Genomic DNA, 14,548 nt, shown 5'->3' with positions numbered 1-14,548 from the left:
GTTACTGAATTGAATGACTTGCTGCATTGTACAAAGGGACGACTACAATTTTTCAATTATACTTCCGGAAGGTCGAGTTTTTAATTCAGCAGTCAATCAATATTCTACTAGGTATTTTATAATTTTTCTAATACGACTATGTTCTAGGCAAAGGTACGGAGTAATAGCATTCTAAAATATGTTCATAGTTGCAAAAAGTAATTTTGTTTAATTCAGTTGCCAGTTGGTTGTCAGTAGTAGTCTGGTCGCAACAAACTATAATGCTACAACATTAGTTGTTTAGCAATCAATTTCCATGAATTTGAATGAAAAAGTGCTATGAAATGAATATAAAAATAACTGGAAGAAGCCTCAACTAAATCATTGTTCTCTTGATTTCAGCCGCAGAAAGCTTTAAGCAAATTATTAATATCCTGACTTCAGTATTCACTCCACCCACAGTTCATAAAAACCCTTTCTGCCCGAATACCTATATTTAAAGACAACAACAATTGAAAGATCAGAAAAACAATTGTAAGAAAAAAAAAATTGTAAAAAATTGTTAAAAAATAAACAATTGTAAGAAAACCTGTTTCCGACGTCCTGATTGTGAAAGCACCCAATCCGTCCTATCAATTACGTTAATGAGGTCCATCTCTTCAGCTTCGGTAAGGAAATCGGTAATAACATGCAGACCAGGAATGATCAAATAATCCTCAAATATTTATAACTGGATTAGATAGTCTAGCAATGCTTCCATTAAATTCACAAGTACATGCGATACTAGAACTTCGCCACATTTAATGAGAAGTAAAATCAAACATATGTACAACATTCCAAAATTAATTGCATCTTTTATAAGGATTACCTCAGGTTTATTTTCAGTCCCGTTTATTTTACCAGCCAAATCATGAATTTCAGTTAATGTTGGACGACCGGTTAATGACTTATCGTGTATTGCAGCAAGATGACGTGTAGAATAAACGTACTTCTTATATTCTCCATACGGATATTCCCCACATAGCGCTAATTTTGTCACTCTAAACATTTTAAGCAATCATACCAGTTATGAATATTTGCTCTTTTGTGGACAAACTTTTGGTAGTACTATTATTTACAAAATGTTAATACTAGAAGCTACAATAAATAGATCAGCCATTCACATATCACTGAATATTAAAACAAATTATTTTTATGCTGCAGGTTATTGAAATATACATTAAGTAATGAAATACTTAGTATTTCATATTTCAGGTTACCAAAATATATATGTATGTCAACTAAAATATACTACTAGTAACTAGTTAAGGTGAAGTAAATCGAATGAATCCAACTATTCTTTTCCCTAACTGAAAACTGATAATGAATCTCTCAGTCTGTCTCATCTAACGTTAAGCGTCGACAGATCCGACCCTATACTGCCTTAAAATTTCACCGGTAAATGAATAGCACGAACAAATCCCGATTGTTCACCATATAAAAAGCAAATATGAACATTATAAATTTAACAAGATTATAAAATTCCCAATCACGATATGGGAATCAAACTACTGTGCTGCAAAATATAAATCAGCGTCAATAATCTCGTAAGATTTTTATTATAGGTGATTCTCTTCAAATATTAATACCAAGGATTTTATCTCACCTTAACGTATCTTTACACGCTGCGCAAAAGCGAACTCCTTTACAACCACATTTCGGCCTCTCTTTCTCAACCGGTTCTGTTTGTACCATTGGTATATCAGTTGATAACCTTAATAGATAATATTTTAGTAACAGAGAGTATCTTTTTTAATTCATAATGTGTAAATCCCGAATTCCCATGAACTGTTTTATAAAAACGTTTTCTGCACCATTAAACAAAATATAGACAAGCTAAATTTGTAAGATTTGCCGTGTCGTGAAATCCACAGAAAAATCCTGGTAGAATACAGCTCAAAAGTATAGGGTAGTCGATCCATTACTTCGCCTATGAAATATGACAATAACAACGACTTGAAAACTGATCAACTTTTAAAAAGGTTACAATTTATATCTCTATCACATTACGTCAAAGACAAAAAAATACAGCCATGAAAAAGTGGCACATTCTTGTACAAATGTAAAGTCGTGACTTTGGTGAGCTCGAAATAAAGTCATAAAGTAATCCCTCTAGAAAGGATCATTCCCATTTTCCAATTTTACAAAAACACAAACATCAATAACAATCTATTTATTATAGACAAAGCAATACGCAATCAAAAAAAAAATTTGTGGGTAACATCCCCTTCTTTCAGTAGTTACCAAACCCAAATGATATCCCCTCGTCGTTGATAATTACGCTGCTGCTACCATATTGCTGAAATAGAAAAATTAAATCTTCGTTTCCTTACTGAAAATATGGTACCGTGCAATCGGCATTTTGACTTTTTATTGGGGGATGGTATCATGGCCGACTCTAGTCGTCAAACATCAGATCTATTGAAGAGATTTCCACATTTATAAACAACAAAATTAGGTGAAGCAAACAATCATGACAACCTTTTTTCATACGTAAATGAACCACGACACAAAAGAAAAAAAAACGAATTAAATTGAAAGTTGTTTCAGCATAACACTATTACCAGACAAAACGCATATTCAACTGGGAAGCTCAATTTTTGTATAGTTGTTATCAAAAAATAAGGGTAACCGAACTCATTGCCAATAAAATTAAAAATTTCAAATTTCATTTAAACAATATACACCACACAAGACTTCTTGGCAACCAATTAATAAAAAAATGGCATACACTATGATTCCAAACAATGAAATAATTTTCCAAAACATTTTTCGAAGCAAGTATATTCCTAGTTATTCTAACCCCTCTTGCGCTCTCCCAACATTTTAAGAATAGAAAAGAAGTCGAATGGACAAAGTCGGACGAATTAGTGGAGTGATGGAAACGTGAGGGAAATTAAAACCAATTTCGGGACGTCAAATATTGTAAACTGTTCAAAAAACCGTAGCTTCCCAGAAATAATATTAGCAGAATGTAGTTCTTCAGTTTCAAAAAGTCAAATCCACACATCACTTGATACAAAACGTAAAAAATCAAAAAGCTTACCAAAATATTTTAGTTGGAAAATACAATCCTCACAAGAATAAAAATTAAATAACGATGTATACGAAAGATTACAAATAAACAGAAGAAAAACGGCATTACAATTCTAGTCGCCCAAAAGCTTTCTAGAAACGACTGATGAATACAGCATTTTCCCACTCCCGTTTCAATATTTCCTTCCGAATAAATATGGGACAGCAGAACGGAAGAGCTAAGACCGTAAAAATGAAGAAGCCATCAATATGAAACAAGATCAAAAGTTACGAGAATTTAAATATAGGACAGCAGAAGAATTTAGAATATTATCTACACAACTGATCAAAGTTCTGGATAAAAGTTGTAATCCAAAACGTGCAATTCAAAAGGAGAATTTAAATAGAACTCTTCTTTCCTGTAACTTCTTTAATAACCAATCTATTTCGTTTCAAATAGCAGGCGGGAATTGAAAACGGTGTATCGTTAATCCTTTCATTCCCTCCAATGCTCTCTAAACGTCGTCGTTTCTGTGAAGGATAGGATGAGGCGGATGAAGTTGACGGAAATTCCTGGAGGGCATATTCATCGACTACCTAGAAAAAACAAACATGACGAATTTCAGTGCGCAAATTCCCAAATTATTACAAAACCTAGCGGCCATCATAATTTTCGGATTATATGTAATTTTCCGTGCCAAATTGAATGCAGTGTACAGAATGAAAAAGCTTTAAAAAATTAATTACGGAAATCAGTACAGAGCAAAAGAATTAACGAGAACTGAGAAGATAGAAAGTGGAGGGTCGAACGATACATGAACCATAAATGAGTTAAAATAAAATTCACCCCTGCTTCTACAATTTCTTCTTCATTTTGTGTCCGAAATATATCATCGAATATTTGCATAATTTTTGCATCGAATCGTTGCTCCATCATGGCAGTGGTGCGAGTAACTGCTCGTGTGACTTCTCTCCGAATGGCTTGCTGTACATCGAATAATAATTGATTTTTCAAAGCATTCATCTCGGGAGTAAGTTCGACAGCTGCACTGGGAGGTGGTATGAAGCTAAAATTCAATGTTTCGCATAAAATACAATGTGCTAATTACAAAGTTTACATGAATCTATACAAAGAAGGCAATTGGATGAAGTCTAAAAAACAAGAGTCACATTCCAACACTTAGGTCAGAGCATTCTCACACATCCTGCTATTGTACGTAAGACATACACATAAGCCTTCCGAAATAAAATAAGGACACCGGCCGCCTCAAAGTTTCTTATTATCTAGCCATCAAGCCATTCATCGGATGCGTTTTACGAAGTGCTCACAAATAAGCAAGTTTTCCACGTGCCGGAACACATGCCATAACATATATCGTAATACATGTAATAACTACACATATCATAACCACATAATGAGAGATCTACTATCTAGACAATATTGCACTGCAGTAATTGGCACTGTTGATGGTTTCACGAACAGAAGAGCAATAAAAAAAGGTTTAGAGCTGCTAAAACTTTAAGTTAGATTAGTGGTAAGACAATAAATTAACCTCTCATTTCCTTCAATTTCTTCATAACGACCAATTTCGCTTCCATGGATGCTAGTTTGGTATGCTCCCTCTTCTAGTTCTGCCGCTATCGCTGCCTTTTTTAACAAATCCCTCTGTCGAAAATATGCCGCTTTAACTCTTTCCCATGATGGGAAGAGCTTTTGCAAAGCGCCATGTATATTTTCGTCCCCAGAAAACGACGCTTCTATTTCAGCCATTTTATCTAACCCCTAAAATATTAAAATTATGAAAGTAGAACTCCATCCGAAGATTAAAAAGCACGCCATGTGATGTATACCACAAGTTAGACATTCACAGAACTGCTGGACTACTCACCATGATAAGCATCAGAAAGGTACATGAAAACATTCCGAGAATCCAGCATTAAACGCATTGCTGAATTCCAAATGAGATAAAGACCCATACGATCCACTGAATACTTTTGCTAATCAAAATCAAAACAGGATCAAATCGCAAATCAAACAAACTTCTGCATGAGCTTCTCGTGGATTTTTTTCACCTTTCCTGATACTTCTACGACATTCGCGATCCAGATTTTGGACTAAAACACTTTCTTCCGACTGTGGTTCACATCTGCGATGGTGAAGTGGCCTATCGATTATCTCACCATATTCCACTTTTACGTAAGCTTGACGATCTGGTCCGTAAAGGCGCTTCGCACGGGAACATCCAAGGCACCTGTAACAATATACATATGGATTTTTTTCAATCCAAATATCAGCCAAACCTTGTCTCAGAAAATAAAACTCATCTAAATAAAATCACGGTTGGTTTTTTTTCTTTTTTTTGTTTCATTCCCTAAATTTCGATTTCGAAAAATCCATCGCTGAGCTAAAGATGTGCGAATTCTGGAAACCTTAGTCCCTATATCGGAATGGTTTATAGAAAGGCCTCACTATTTCTGCTGACTTTTCCATAGGAATTTCAATTATTGTTGGAAAAGAAAGGAAGAGAGAAGAAAATTTGGACTGAATATACTTCAAAGGCGTTTCTAAAACATGAATTGTTCACGATTGTATTCCATAAAATTTGCGGTTTAACAAATGCAGCATCAACCTGTAATACGATCGAACACCATCTGACGACTTTTTCATATATGAATACTGGCGAAAGCCTTCATTCTCTGGCACAGTAATAAGCGTTTCGTTCAAGTATTTCGAAAGTCCAGGCCGAGCTATCAGGACGGTATCGCTGAAAATTTAGAACAATACTTCTGAAGACAAAATACAAGTAGAAGCGCATTCTCTGCAACAAAAGCATAAAATTATACACACAAACGCTCAATTCATCTGTCTTCTAAAAGTAGCTCAATTCGCAATAGGAACAAGAAATAATAGAAAAAAACCTCACGTTTCATCAGGTTCCACTGGCGATTGGGCCTTATCGTCGGTCTGTAAACAAGAAATTATAATGTGAACTGATAAAATGAACTTGCCCATATACTCGACTGCTGTTCAATTATGCATTAAACACTGCGGCGCATGAGTCCGCTACAGCAAGCTTTAATGCCAGTCAAAAATTTTCCAAAAATAATGACCTGTTTTTTAAGATATCGACAAAGAGTGGGGCTAGAGACGTCAATGTCTAGATTTTCTTTGATCAGTTTTGCAAGTTCCGTTAAACTAGAAACCTCTCCACGCTTGTAACCTTCAATTAAGTCTCTCAGCACACTGAAATGAAATGTGAATTAACCTATCATGAACAAACTGGTACTTTTATCAGTTGCCAAAAAAAAATAAACAAATAAACAAATAAAGTAAATAAAGCATAAAATAACATACGCTTCCTTGTCCTCGTCTTCCATTTCTGTTGAGCCACGACACCTTGTCAACAGACTGTAAAAACGGTAATCTTTAATTCATATTTATGAAATAACGAAAGAAAGCTTTCCAATTCTAACAGATTTTGTCACCCACATGCAAACATCGATCAGGTGTTATACCAGTCAAAAAACATGTTTACAAAACGAATGAAAATGATTTGTGACAAATAAAATCCCGAAAAGTAAACGAAAAATTCCTTCCCTCACCCATAATTCCTGTAATTTCAATTCCATTCAAAGCACTACGTATTTCACATAACGCTATTGTTATCTTAACTTCATATGTTAAGGGTGCAATGTTTATAAGATGAAAGACAAAGGAGTAACAAAACCTTTCGATGCATTTATTGATCGCTTCTTCTTCTTCATTCGGTGGTTTTACCACATATCCAACGGTATCAAATGGCCTTGCCCATCTCATTTCCTTGAAACGCGACTAAAATTTATACGACCTTAACTTTGACATTTCTTAGCGTTCTACTTACTTTTATAAATGTATATTTAGGCTCAAAACTTTTAAGATTTGTTGTCACAAATAATTTATAAATACGGGAGACTTACACTGGTTAATACACGCCTACACATATTGAGTTGCCGTGCTTCTAAATCTTCCTGTGTCCTACGGAATACATCCACAGGTGTAGGGGTGCACAGCTGATTATGTGTTGGAAATGGATCCGTCACGATAACGTTATCACGCATTTTAATTGTTGGTCGTTCACCCTGGCCAAGTTTCTCATAAAGATGATCACACGTGGAGCATCGATAGGATGCGCTTCGTCCGGTTGTACTAGTGCGGCGATAAACACGAACAAAACCATTGTCTTCATAAACTGCCAAACCATTATCGTTCCCACGGCTAGTTTTCACGAGCTCGAAATGCACATCATACCCAACTTCATCAACTGCTGCTGGGGAATCATCGGGTTCAACCTGAACTTGATATGCTGGTTCTTCCTCCACTTCACGTTTTATTCCCTTAAATAACGGGCATTATCCGTGACGATGATCCAAACGATTTTACTTCCACTTATACTTCATAACTGATTTTACTTCCACTTATACTTCATCAAGAAACTTTGAAATCACCATCTAGCATCTTTGCAACACCTTTGAAAAAAAAAAAGAAAAAACTATATTGCTGAGGGCAATCAATAGTTTATTTTATTTTTTCTGACTGGCTAATTTTTTTATTTTTTCTGACTGGTTATCAATAGCTTATTTTATTTATTCTGACTGGCTAAGTTATAAAGGGAATTTTAGTACTAGAAGAGATTCAGATTCCAAAAAGATAGAGACTTTGGGAACCATCGCTACACCTAGTTTCTGATTAGAAGCTTGTTAAGGAAAAACAGATGAAAACATGCTAAAGAATACATTTGGTCTCGACATGAAATTCATTCAAAAATTTCCTGAAGATTTATTTCATATTCAAATTCGAAGTTCATAAGCGAACCAAGAAAAATACAGTATGGAATCTGAAAAAGCAAAATGAAAACATACCCGCAGCAATCTATTAGCGTATGTTAAAACAGTTGAATGTGAAACATTACGACCCAAAATATCCGAGATTTTGTTGGCTGCACCTCTTGAAGTTATATCTTTGTTGATGAAATCCTCCACGATACGTCGCACATCTGGCCTTTGCCATAATGATGGATTCCTAAGTCTTCAAGTATATCAAACATTAATAGGTCAGCATGACATATCGAAAAACTTTCTACAATATATTGTACCGAACGAACGTTATGGAATTATGATTTTGAAACTGTTCCACTTAATGAAGTATCGTCATGCTATCATTCCCATACTAAAATAAAATTGGCAAGGGCACTTATCAGATATCAAATTCACTATGCAAGAAAATCAACAGAAGTGAGTTTTGTAACCATCGTTGTAATGCTATTTGTCTCAAATGTATTTCGAAATAAAGCAATGAAATGTATTATTATTATTATTATTACTGCCCACTTTACAAAATATTATTAAACACAATTGAAAAGCTGGATAAAAATTTCAAATTTAGTTCAGTTCACCCATCATTTCATCTGTTACGGAAAATAACTAATTAAAAGATTTTGAATGTCACTTTCTCGACTGTCTTGTGCCATATGAATTTCCGTCGTTGCTTTCAAAACTTTCATTTTGCTCTTGCTCAGCATTTTCTCCGTCAAACATATGTTCCTCCATCGCTTGAGTAAGTTTATTTTCCGTAAGTTTGCTTAAATAAGCCTGCAAAACTACTCACTATATAATGATTATTGATTATTGTCCACTTGCAGACAAAGTGGTTCATTAGGTCGAGAACTTCGGAGCTCATATTTAATAGAGCAGCACAAGTACTGAAAATCCTGTTCAAATCTTTTCTTCTCCTCTTAACTGATATCGGACAGTATGCTTTCGCAAAATAAAATACAATACAAAGCGTTATAAAAGAAAAAAAACAGTATAAAGCTAGAAGTAAACGAACTCTGGGCCTTAAACTAGATCTACACGATTAACTTCTAGGTCTACATGATCAATTTCAAGCCATGATAATTAATATAAAATCACGCTAACTAAATTTCCTTAACTTTAAAGCGATCCCTAAAAATCTTTTAATAACAAAAACGAGGAAAAAAACAGAACCTCTTTATCAACATTTTTATCACTACTTAATGAAACCTTGTATGGATTCAAAATACCATCATCGGTCATTGATGTTACATCGATGTCAGCGTCCATATCCTTGGAAATCATCTAACCAGTTTCACGTATCAAACAAAACAAACAAACGAAGAAAATGCTGTACAGATGGACTAAGCTTTGCCTGAAAAAAAAAAATGCTTCTGAATTGTTGCTTCATTTTGCGAGAGATGAAACACTTCTGAAGTTCGGGATATAAACCAAAACATTAGGAACTTCCAGTGATTCAAAAAAGCCCTTCAAAATGCTTCACCTATTTGTATTGAATGGCAAGTAAAAAGCAACAACGAATTCAACATCAAAAGAGACCTTACGTTTGTAGGAGAAAATCTAGAAATTTGAATGTAGAACTGTAACCGAAATTAGTAAAACTGGAAAACTAAGCCACAGATAATTAGTGCCAAAATTGCCCAAAACCGTGGACTTCTAAAATAGCATAATGAAAGAAAAAATTCACTACCTAAAGTATGTTAAAGGTCATCCGCAGATCGCTTGTCCAAAACACACGAATGATGAATACGATAGAGTTCCAGTATCAGATTTACGTGTTCACATATTATTGCTATCATCGCTTAATTATCCTGTGAAATCCCTATATCAAAACTTTGCAACTGTAGTCTTTTCCTTTCACTTCTTTCAAATTTCCGATCCAACTTCTATCTTTTTTCTCGTATTCTTGTTTCTTGCTTTCTAAATGTGCGCAACTATCTCTTACCAACCCGCTGCAATCGAATTAGAATACCGACCAGTAGTAACATAACCACAACTACAACAAAAGCGCCACAACCAGACAGTTTCAAAGTTAACAGACCACGACCAGCTAAATCCGTCCATAGTCTAGAACAAAAATCCACAAAAAACCCTCGCTGGGCGACAATGACGTGGCCTACGGAAACCATGAAATGAGAACATCGCTGCGGACCACTGATTTGGTTTATGTTACTTTGAAAATCTCGATGTGAAATCGTATTCATATCTTTCGGCATATCCTGAGGTTATTTTTGTTTACCACATGAATTTATTTAACATTTCGATGAGCACATATGACGTCTTACAGGGTCATACGGTGACGTTCTACAACAGCTAATCCGGTTCCAAAAAAACATCCTTCCTTCCACAACTGAAATCTAAATGAATGAGACCGAAAAGCACGTGTTTGTTAATTCCCAGATAGTTACTGCCACCAATAATTTTTAATAGGAAGTAATATCCATGATACTCAAGAAAAAAATGTAATCGTTACGAAATCGATATTTCACCCCGGAATTTTTGTTAATTACCAGATAATCAGAGTATTGTTGATAATGAGGACAATCAAAAAATGGATGTTTTCCGCAAAAGTTGTGTGACGTGCGAATTTCTTTTTTCGAAAAGAGTATGATTAGCATTGCCGAAATTGGGTTTACAACAATGATATACCCTTTCTATGCATTTATCCGAATAACTCCTTAGGAATCAAAACATTGGTTCGTATTTGGTCTGCGATCATCCAGTATTTTACGGTAGAACCAGGCTAGTAGACTTGGAAAGGAAAATTCTATTGCAACAGGAATAACGCAGAGATTTGACGGGTCGGGATAACTTCTGACGCAATTTTTCCGTGAGACTTCTTTTGAAGAATGGTATAATGGCTATGAGCTATGCGAAAGCCTTATCGCCTTACGAGAATAAAGGTGTTCTCGGACTACCCGAGGTTTCCATCTTACCATTTTTTCCGGATATATTCTAGGTTTATCTGAGGTTCCAACCATAACAATATGTTCGATCCTACCTAATACCTTTTTTCTGATAATTCCGGTAGTTTCTCGTCATTTCATGACAGTGCCTTGAATTGAAGTAGCACTTTTCTTTTTTTGAGGCATGGTAGTTAATGGCGGAAATGGAATTGCACTACTCAGCAGTTATTGGATTCAGGTCTTTATCTCATGTAAATTTAGGTTGTCGACGATCATCATGAACTGAAGCGAAAAGTGAGTCAGCTTGCAGACTTACTTTTGGCGAGTCGTTGTTGCGTGCTGCATACAGGAGCTGGTATCAGTACTGCAGCAGGTATACCGGATTTCCGCAGTCCCAAGGGATTATGGACTCTGGAAGCACGAAACGAACCGATCGATGATGGGGTCAGTTTCGTTGAAGCTTCGCCAACCTACACTCATTATGGAATTAATGCATTGGAAAGTAAAAATATCGTTAAGTGAGCTATTTGAATTTATTTTTATTTGTTAGAAACCTGGACAAGGAAAGAGATTTTGGAAAGCTGGGATTTACAACAAAAGAAAGAAAAAAAAAACAAGGAACAGAAAGGAAGAAAAGAAGAACGTTGGTTATGAGCACATTTTCATGATTGTCTCAAGCCGTCAGAAATGTCATAAATTTGTGAAGTTGCACAAATAAGTTTTTTTTTTCTATTCTTGAGATTAACTAAAATCGTTCAAGTTGCTTTTGAGGTCCTGTAAAAATATACATGCAGTAGTTATTCATTATAAACTGTTATAACTTCAGATTTGTTATTACTCAAAATGTGGACGGTTTGCATATTCGTTCAGGATATCCATTGAATCGTATCGCTGAACTTCACGGAAATGTATTCCTGGAAAAATGTGCTAGATGTAGGAGGTAACCAGAATCCTTTTTATCTAAACTTTGTTTTATATTAAAATTTCTTTTTTTTGTGAATTTCCAAAACTTCGGTTTTTAAAACAGTAAGTTATTTGCCATATTTATATATTAATGGTTTGAAAACAAATGAATTTTCTGCCTTTTTTCCTCTGCCTTCTACTAGATATTACAGGCAAGTATATTGGATGGTTTTTCAAGACAAGACTGACAATTGATTGTTTTAGAAGATATTATCGGACTGTACCAACTGGAAGCATCGGATTAAAACCTACCGGAAAACGATGTGAAGGTACAAATAATGGACGACCTTGTCGTGGGATGCTGCACGATGTTTGCTTGGATTGGGAAGATCCACTACCAGAAGAAGATCTTTGTGCAGCAAATGAATTTGCAAGGTTGTTTTAAAACGTGCTAGTAAATTTTCAAGTTCTGTTTTTCCTCTGAATTTGCTCATTTGAAATAGGTGTCATCCGTAATGAAAGAACGATATTTGCTGTTTCATAAGGGCTTCCAGGGGCTTTCTCATGACTATTATTTAGTTTCTTAGTTTCTCATAGGTCTTTAATAGAACCGTCAGATTATGCTGTTAGCACATCAATCGATTGTACGAATTCTTTACCATCGACCTTTCCTGAAAAGTTCCTTGATTCCAGTACCATCCTATCAATTCATCCACTGTGAGTGGTCCATATCCAAATGCTATAATTTCATTATTACGGGTGTAAATCAGTGATTGCAGAAATGCCGACCTCAGCATTTGTATGGGTACAACACTCCAAATAACTCCTGCTGGTGACCTACCGCTTCTGACCAAGAAAAATGGTGGCAAAATGGTCATCATTAATCTTTCGAAGACAAAACATGTAAATTTCAAACAAAGTATTAGTGAATTATATTTTCCAGTAATGATTATCGAGGTTTCATTGGTTCTCATAGTTTTTTCAAGTCTAAATTTTTATCTGCTTTAAAAAAGCGAAGGATTTTTTCGAAGATTAGGAATTTTTGTGCTAGATATATAGTTATAATGATAACACAGAAAAGAGCTCTGTCGCAGAACGGAAAGTTTTAGAATTGCTTTGGAATGGGAGAAGTACGTGACCTAGCTAGCCAGAAAAACTGGCATATGACTTCACGTTTTTTAAGCCCTTCTGAGAGATTTTTTCATAATAGCATTCTGGGTTTTTTAGAATAAATTTCAAGGTCATATTTTGCATGATATCCCCAGAATAAATAACTTGTTCATTTGTTTGATTTTTTAATTAAGGATCAGAAAGCCGATCTCGTAATTAATGGGCATGTGGATGATGTCATGAGAATGCTGATGACTACAATGGATATCGTTGTTATACAGAATTTTAATCCTAATTTCGTTGTGCCTTTTTCTATCCATCCACTAGAAAGGTTTACAAAAAATAGGAAGCGACGGAAGCTGAAGCAGGAAAAGGAGGAATAAGAAGTTATTATCATTAATATTTGTGTCACGTAGGGTTCATATTATTGGTCCGAATGATTGATTCGAGAATTGCATATTCCTGTTATCTCCTGTTGAAAATTTTGCGTTTCCGCTTATCATCTTTTTTGTTCGGGAGTATGTAAAACATCAAGTCAAAAAACTTCTGGTGTTAGTATCCTAACTTCTGGACTCTATTCAAAAGCTTGTTTTAGAAATATGAATGGAGATTTTGCAAATCATTCCTATATAAATTATCCACTTTTAAAGATGGAAACAAATTGATTCAATGAAATAAAATTGTCACAGTTGCAGGCACTGTGAACTGTAATGGACGAATGATGTTGTACTTTTCACTTTAAACGACACTGATAAAGTTAACTATTAGTCTGGCCGTATGTATCTGTGATGGTTAAGTAACGAGCTCAAATTTTTGGAGTCATCTGATCATGATTCAAGCATCTGATCATTCGGATAAAGCCCACGCTGAATGAATCATAAGCTTCAGGACCAGTAATGTGGGACGCAAGTAGTCAATCACAAAGTGGACTAGTTACGATCCAAATCAGAACTGCGCACTAATATAAGGATAAATAATCCAGAGCACTAAAGCGATAGGAATTCCGGTATAATTCCAGTAAAATCCATCACATGTTTCGCGTTTCAGTTTTTCATGTAAATATTTTAACTCAAACTGTATCAAATAAATAATATTGAAGTTGAATTACTCTGTTATGATACAACGAATTCATTGCTGTTTAATCGTTAGCTGCAATGATTTCAAACATTATGAGGGATTCATTTCTTAATAATATCGGAATGGATTAATTAGGTGGAATAATACTGATTGTGTCATCGAAAGGAAAGAGAGAGAGAAACGGAAAAAAAGTGTTCAAGTAAGAAGAACGCATAATTAGTTACAACACTCAAGACGCATATAACTTCATTTCAGAAAACAAGTTGCAAGAAGATGACCAATTTATTATACTATTTTGTGCTTAATTATATTAAATTTTCGTCCAAACTTCCCACTCCATCCCTTCTTCCTTTTGATATGAATTCAATTAATATGAGGGTGATAAGAAGTCGATGATCATGGATGTCACATTATGCACAGTGTCATCACTTACGAACAATATGTGGATAATGTAGTAAAATATTGTAAACAATTGGAAGAGAAAAACTGCCAAACTTCCTGTGGTACTTTTTCTTTTTTGATTTCTTACTGGAATATTTCCCCGAGAATGTCGACCGGTACTTGTTTTCTCTTCAGTGAAAGGGAAAAATTTTTTCTAAGGAGATATCACAGTTTTGTCCTTAGACGATCAAAGATAGAATAGAAATTTTATATAATTATGAAACTTG

General features: G+C 34.9%; 4 protein-coding genes across 5 annotated transcripts in view; 1 reads left to right on the top strand and 3 right to left on the bottom strand.

The window, feature by feature from the left end:
• Positions 1-2,001, bottom strand: part of LOAG_18028 (hypothetical protein) — a 4,263-nt gene extending 2,262 nt beyond the window's left edge. Inside the window, exons 1-2 of the mRNA XM_020450698.1 lie at positions 1,625-2,001; positions 848-1,019 (exon numbers count right to left, since the gene is read on the bottom strand). Coding sequence (XP_020305590.1) covers positions 848-1,019; positions 1,625-1,713 — 261 coding nt within the window. The 5' untranslated portion in view covers positions 1,714-2,001. The remainder of the gene's footprint in view (positions 1-847; positions 1,020-1,624) is intronic.
• A 1,431-nt stretch (positions 2,002-3,432) lies between these two features.
• On the bottom strand, positions 3,433-9,697 carry LOAG_07564 (hypothetical protein; the record flags this gene model as incomplete). The annotated part of the gene is made up of 14 exons (XM_020447477.1): positions 9,575-9,697; positions 9,058-9,238; positions 8,519-8,661; positions 7,933-8,092; positions 6,991-7,407; positions 6,762-6,865; positions 6,389-6,442; positions 6,145-6,277; positions 5,958-5,998; positions 5,664-5,798; positions 5,075-5,285; positions 4,587-4,816; positions 3,881-4,100; positions 3,433-3,630 (listed from the first exon to the last, which is right to left on the bottom strand). The coding sequence occupies exons 2-14, from the start codon at positions 9,166-9,168 to the stop codon at positions 3,433-3,435; spliced, it is 2,157 nt and encodes a 718-aa protein (XP_020302298.1). The 5' UTR covers positions 9,169-9,238; positions 9,575-9,697.
• On the bottom strand, positions 9,179-10,100 carry LOAG_07563 (hypothetical protein; the record flags this gene model as incomplete). Its single annotated transcript, XM_003143096.1, has 4 exons — positions 9,179-9,238; positions 9,487-9,540; positions 9,834-9,951; positions 9,976-10,100. 4 exons carry the CDS (start codon positions 10,098-10,100, stop codon positions 9,179-9,181), a joined length of 357 nt encoding a protein of 118 aa, XP_003143144.1.
• A 530-nt stretch (positions 10,101-10,630) lies between these two features.
• LOAG_07562 lies at positions 10,631-13,905 on the top strand. 2 transcript variants are annotated; one of them, XM_020447476.1, is made up of 8 exons: positions 10,631-10,807; positions 11,052-11,234; positions 11,341-11,433; positions 11,617-11,730; positions 11,958-12,128; positions 12,473-12,596; positions 12,998-13,189; positions 13,499-13,905. In XM_020447476.1, the coding sequence occupies exons 2-7, from the start codon at positions 11,227-11,229 to the stop codon at positions 13,184-13,186; spliced, it is 699 nt and encodes a 232-aa protein (XP_020305589.1). In that variant the 5' UTR covers positions 10,631-10,807; positions 11,052-11,226; the 3' UTR covers positions 13,187-13,189; positions 13,499-13,905. The 2 variants fall into 2 exon arrangements, with proteins under 2 accessions (XP_020305589.1, XP_020302297.1); XM_020447475.1 differs by lacking the exon at positions 11,341-11,433 and having other exon boundaries at positions 11,052-11,308.
• Positions 13,906-14,548: the final 643 nt, after the last annotated feature.

This window comes from Loa loa, assembly GCF_000183805.2.
Source record: "Loa loa unplaced genomic scaffold supercont3.177, whole genome shotgun sequence".
NCBI lineage: Eukaryota > Metazoa > Nematoda > Chromadorea > Rhabditida > Onchocercidae > Loa > Loa loa.
Note: the sequence above shows the minus strand (reverse complement) of the source record. Positions and strands in the feature narration are given on the sequence as shown.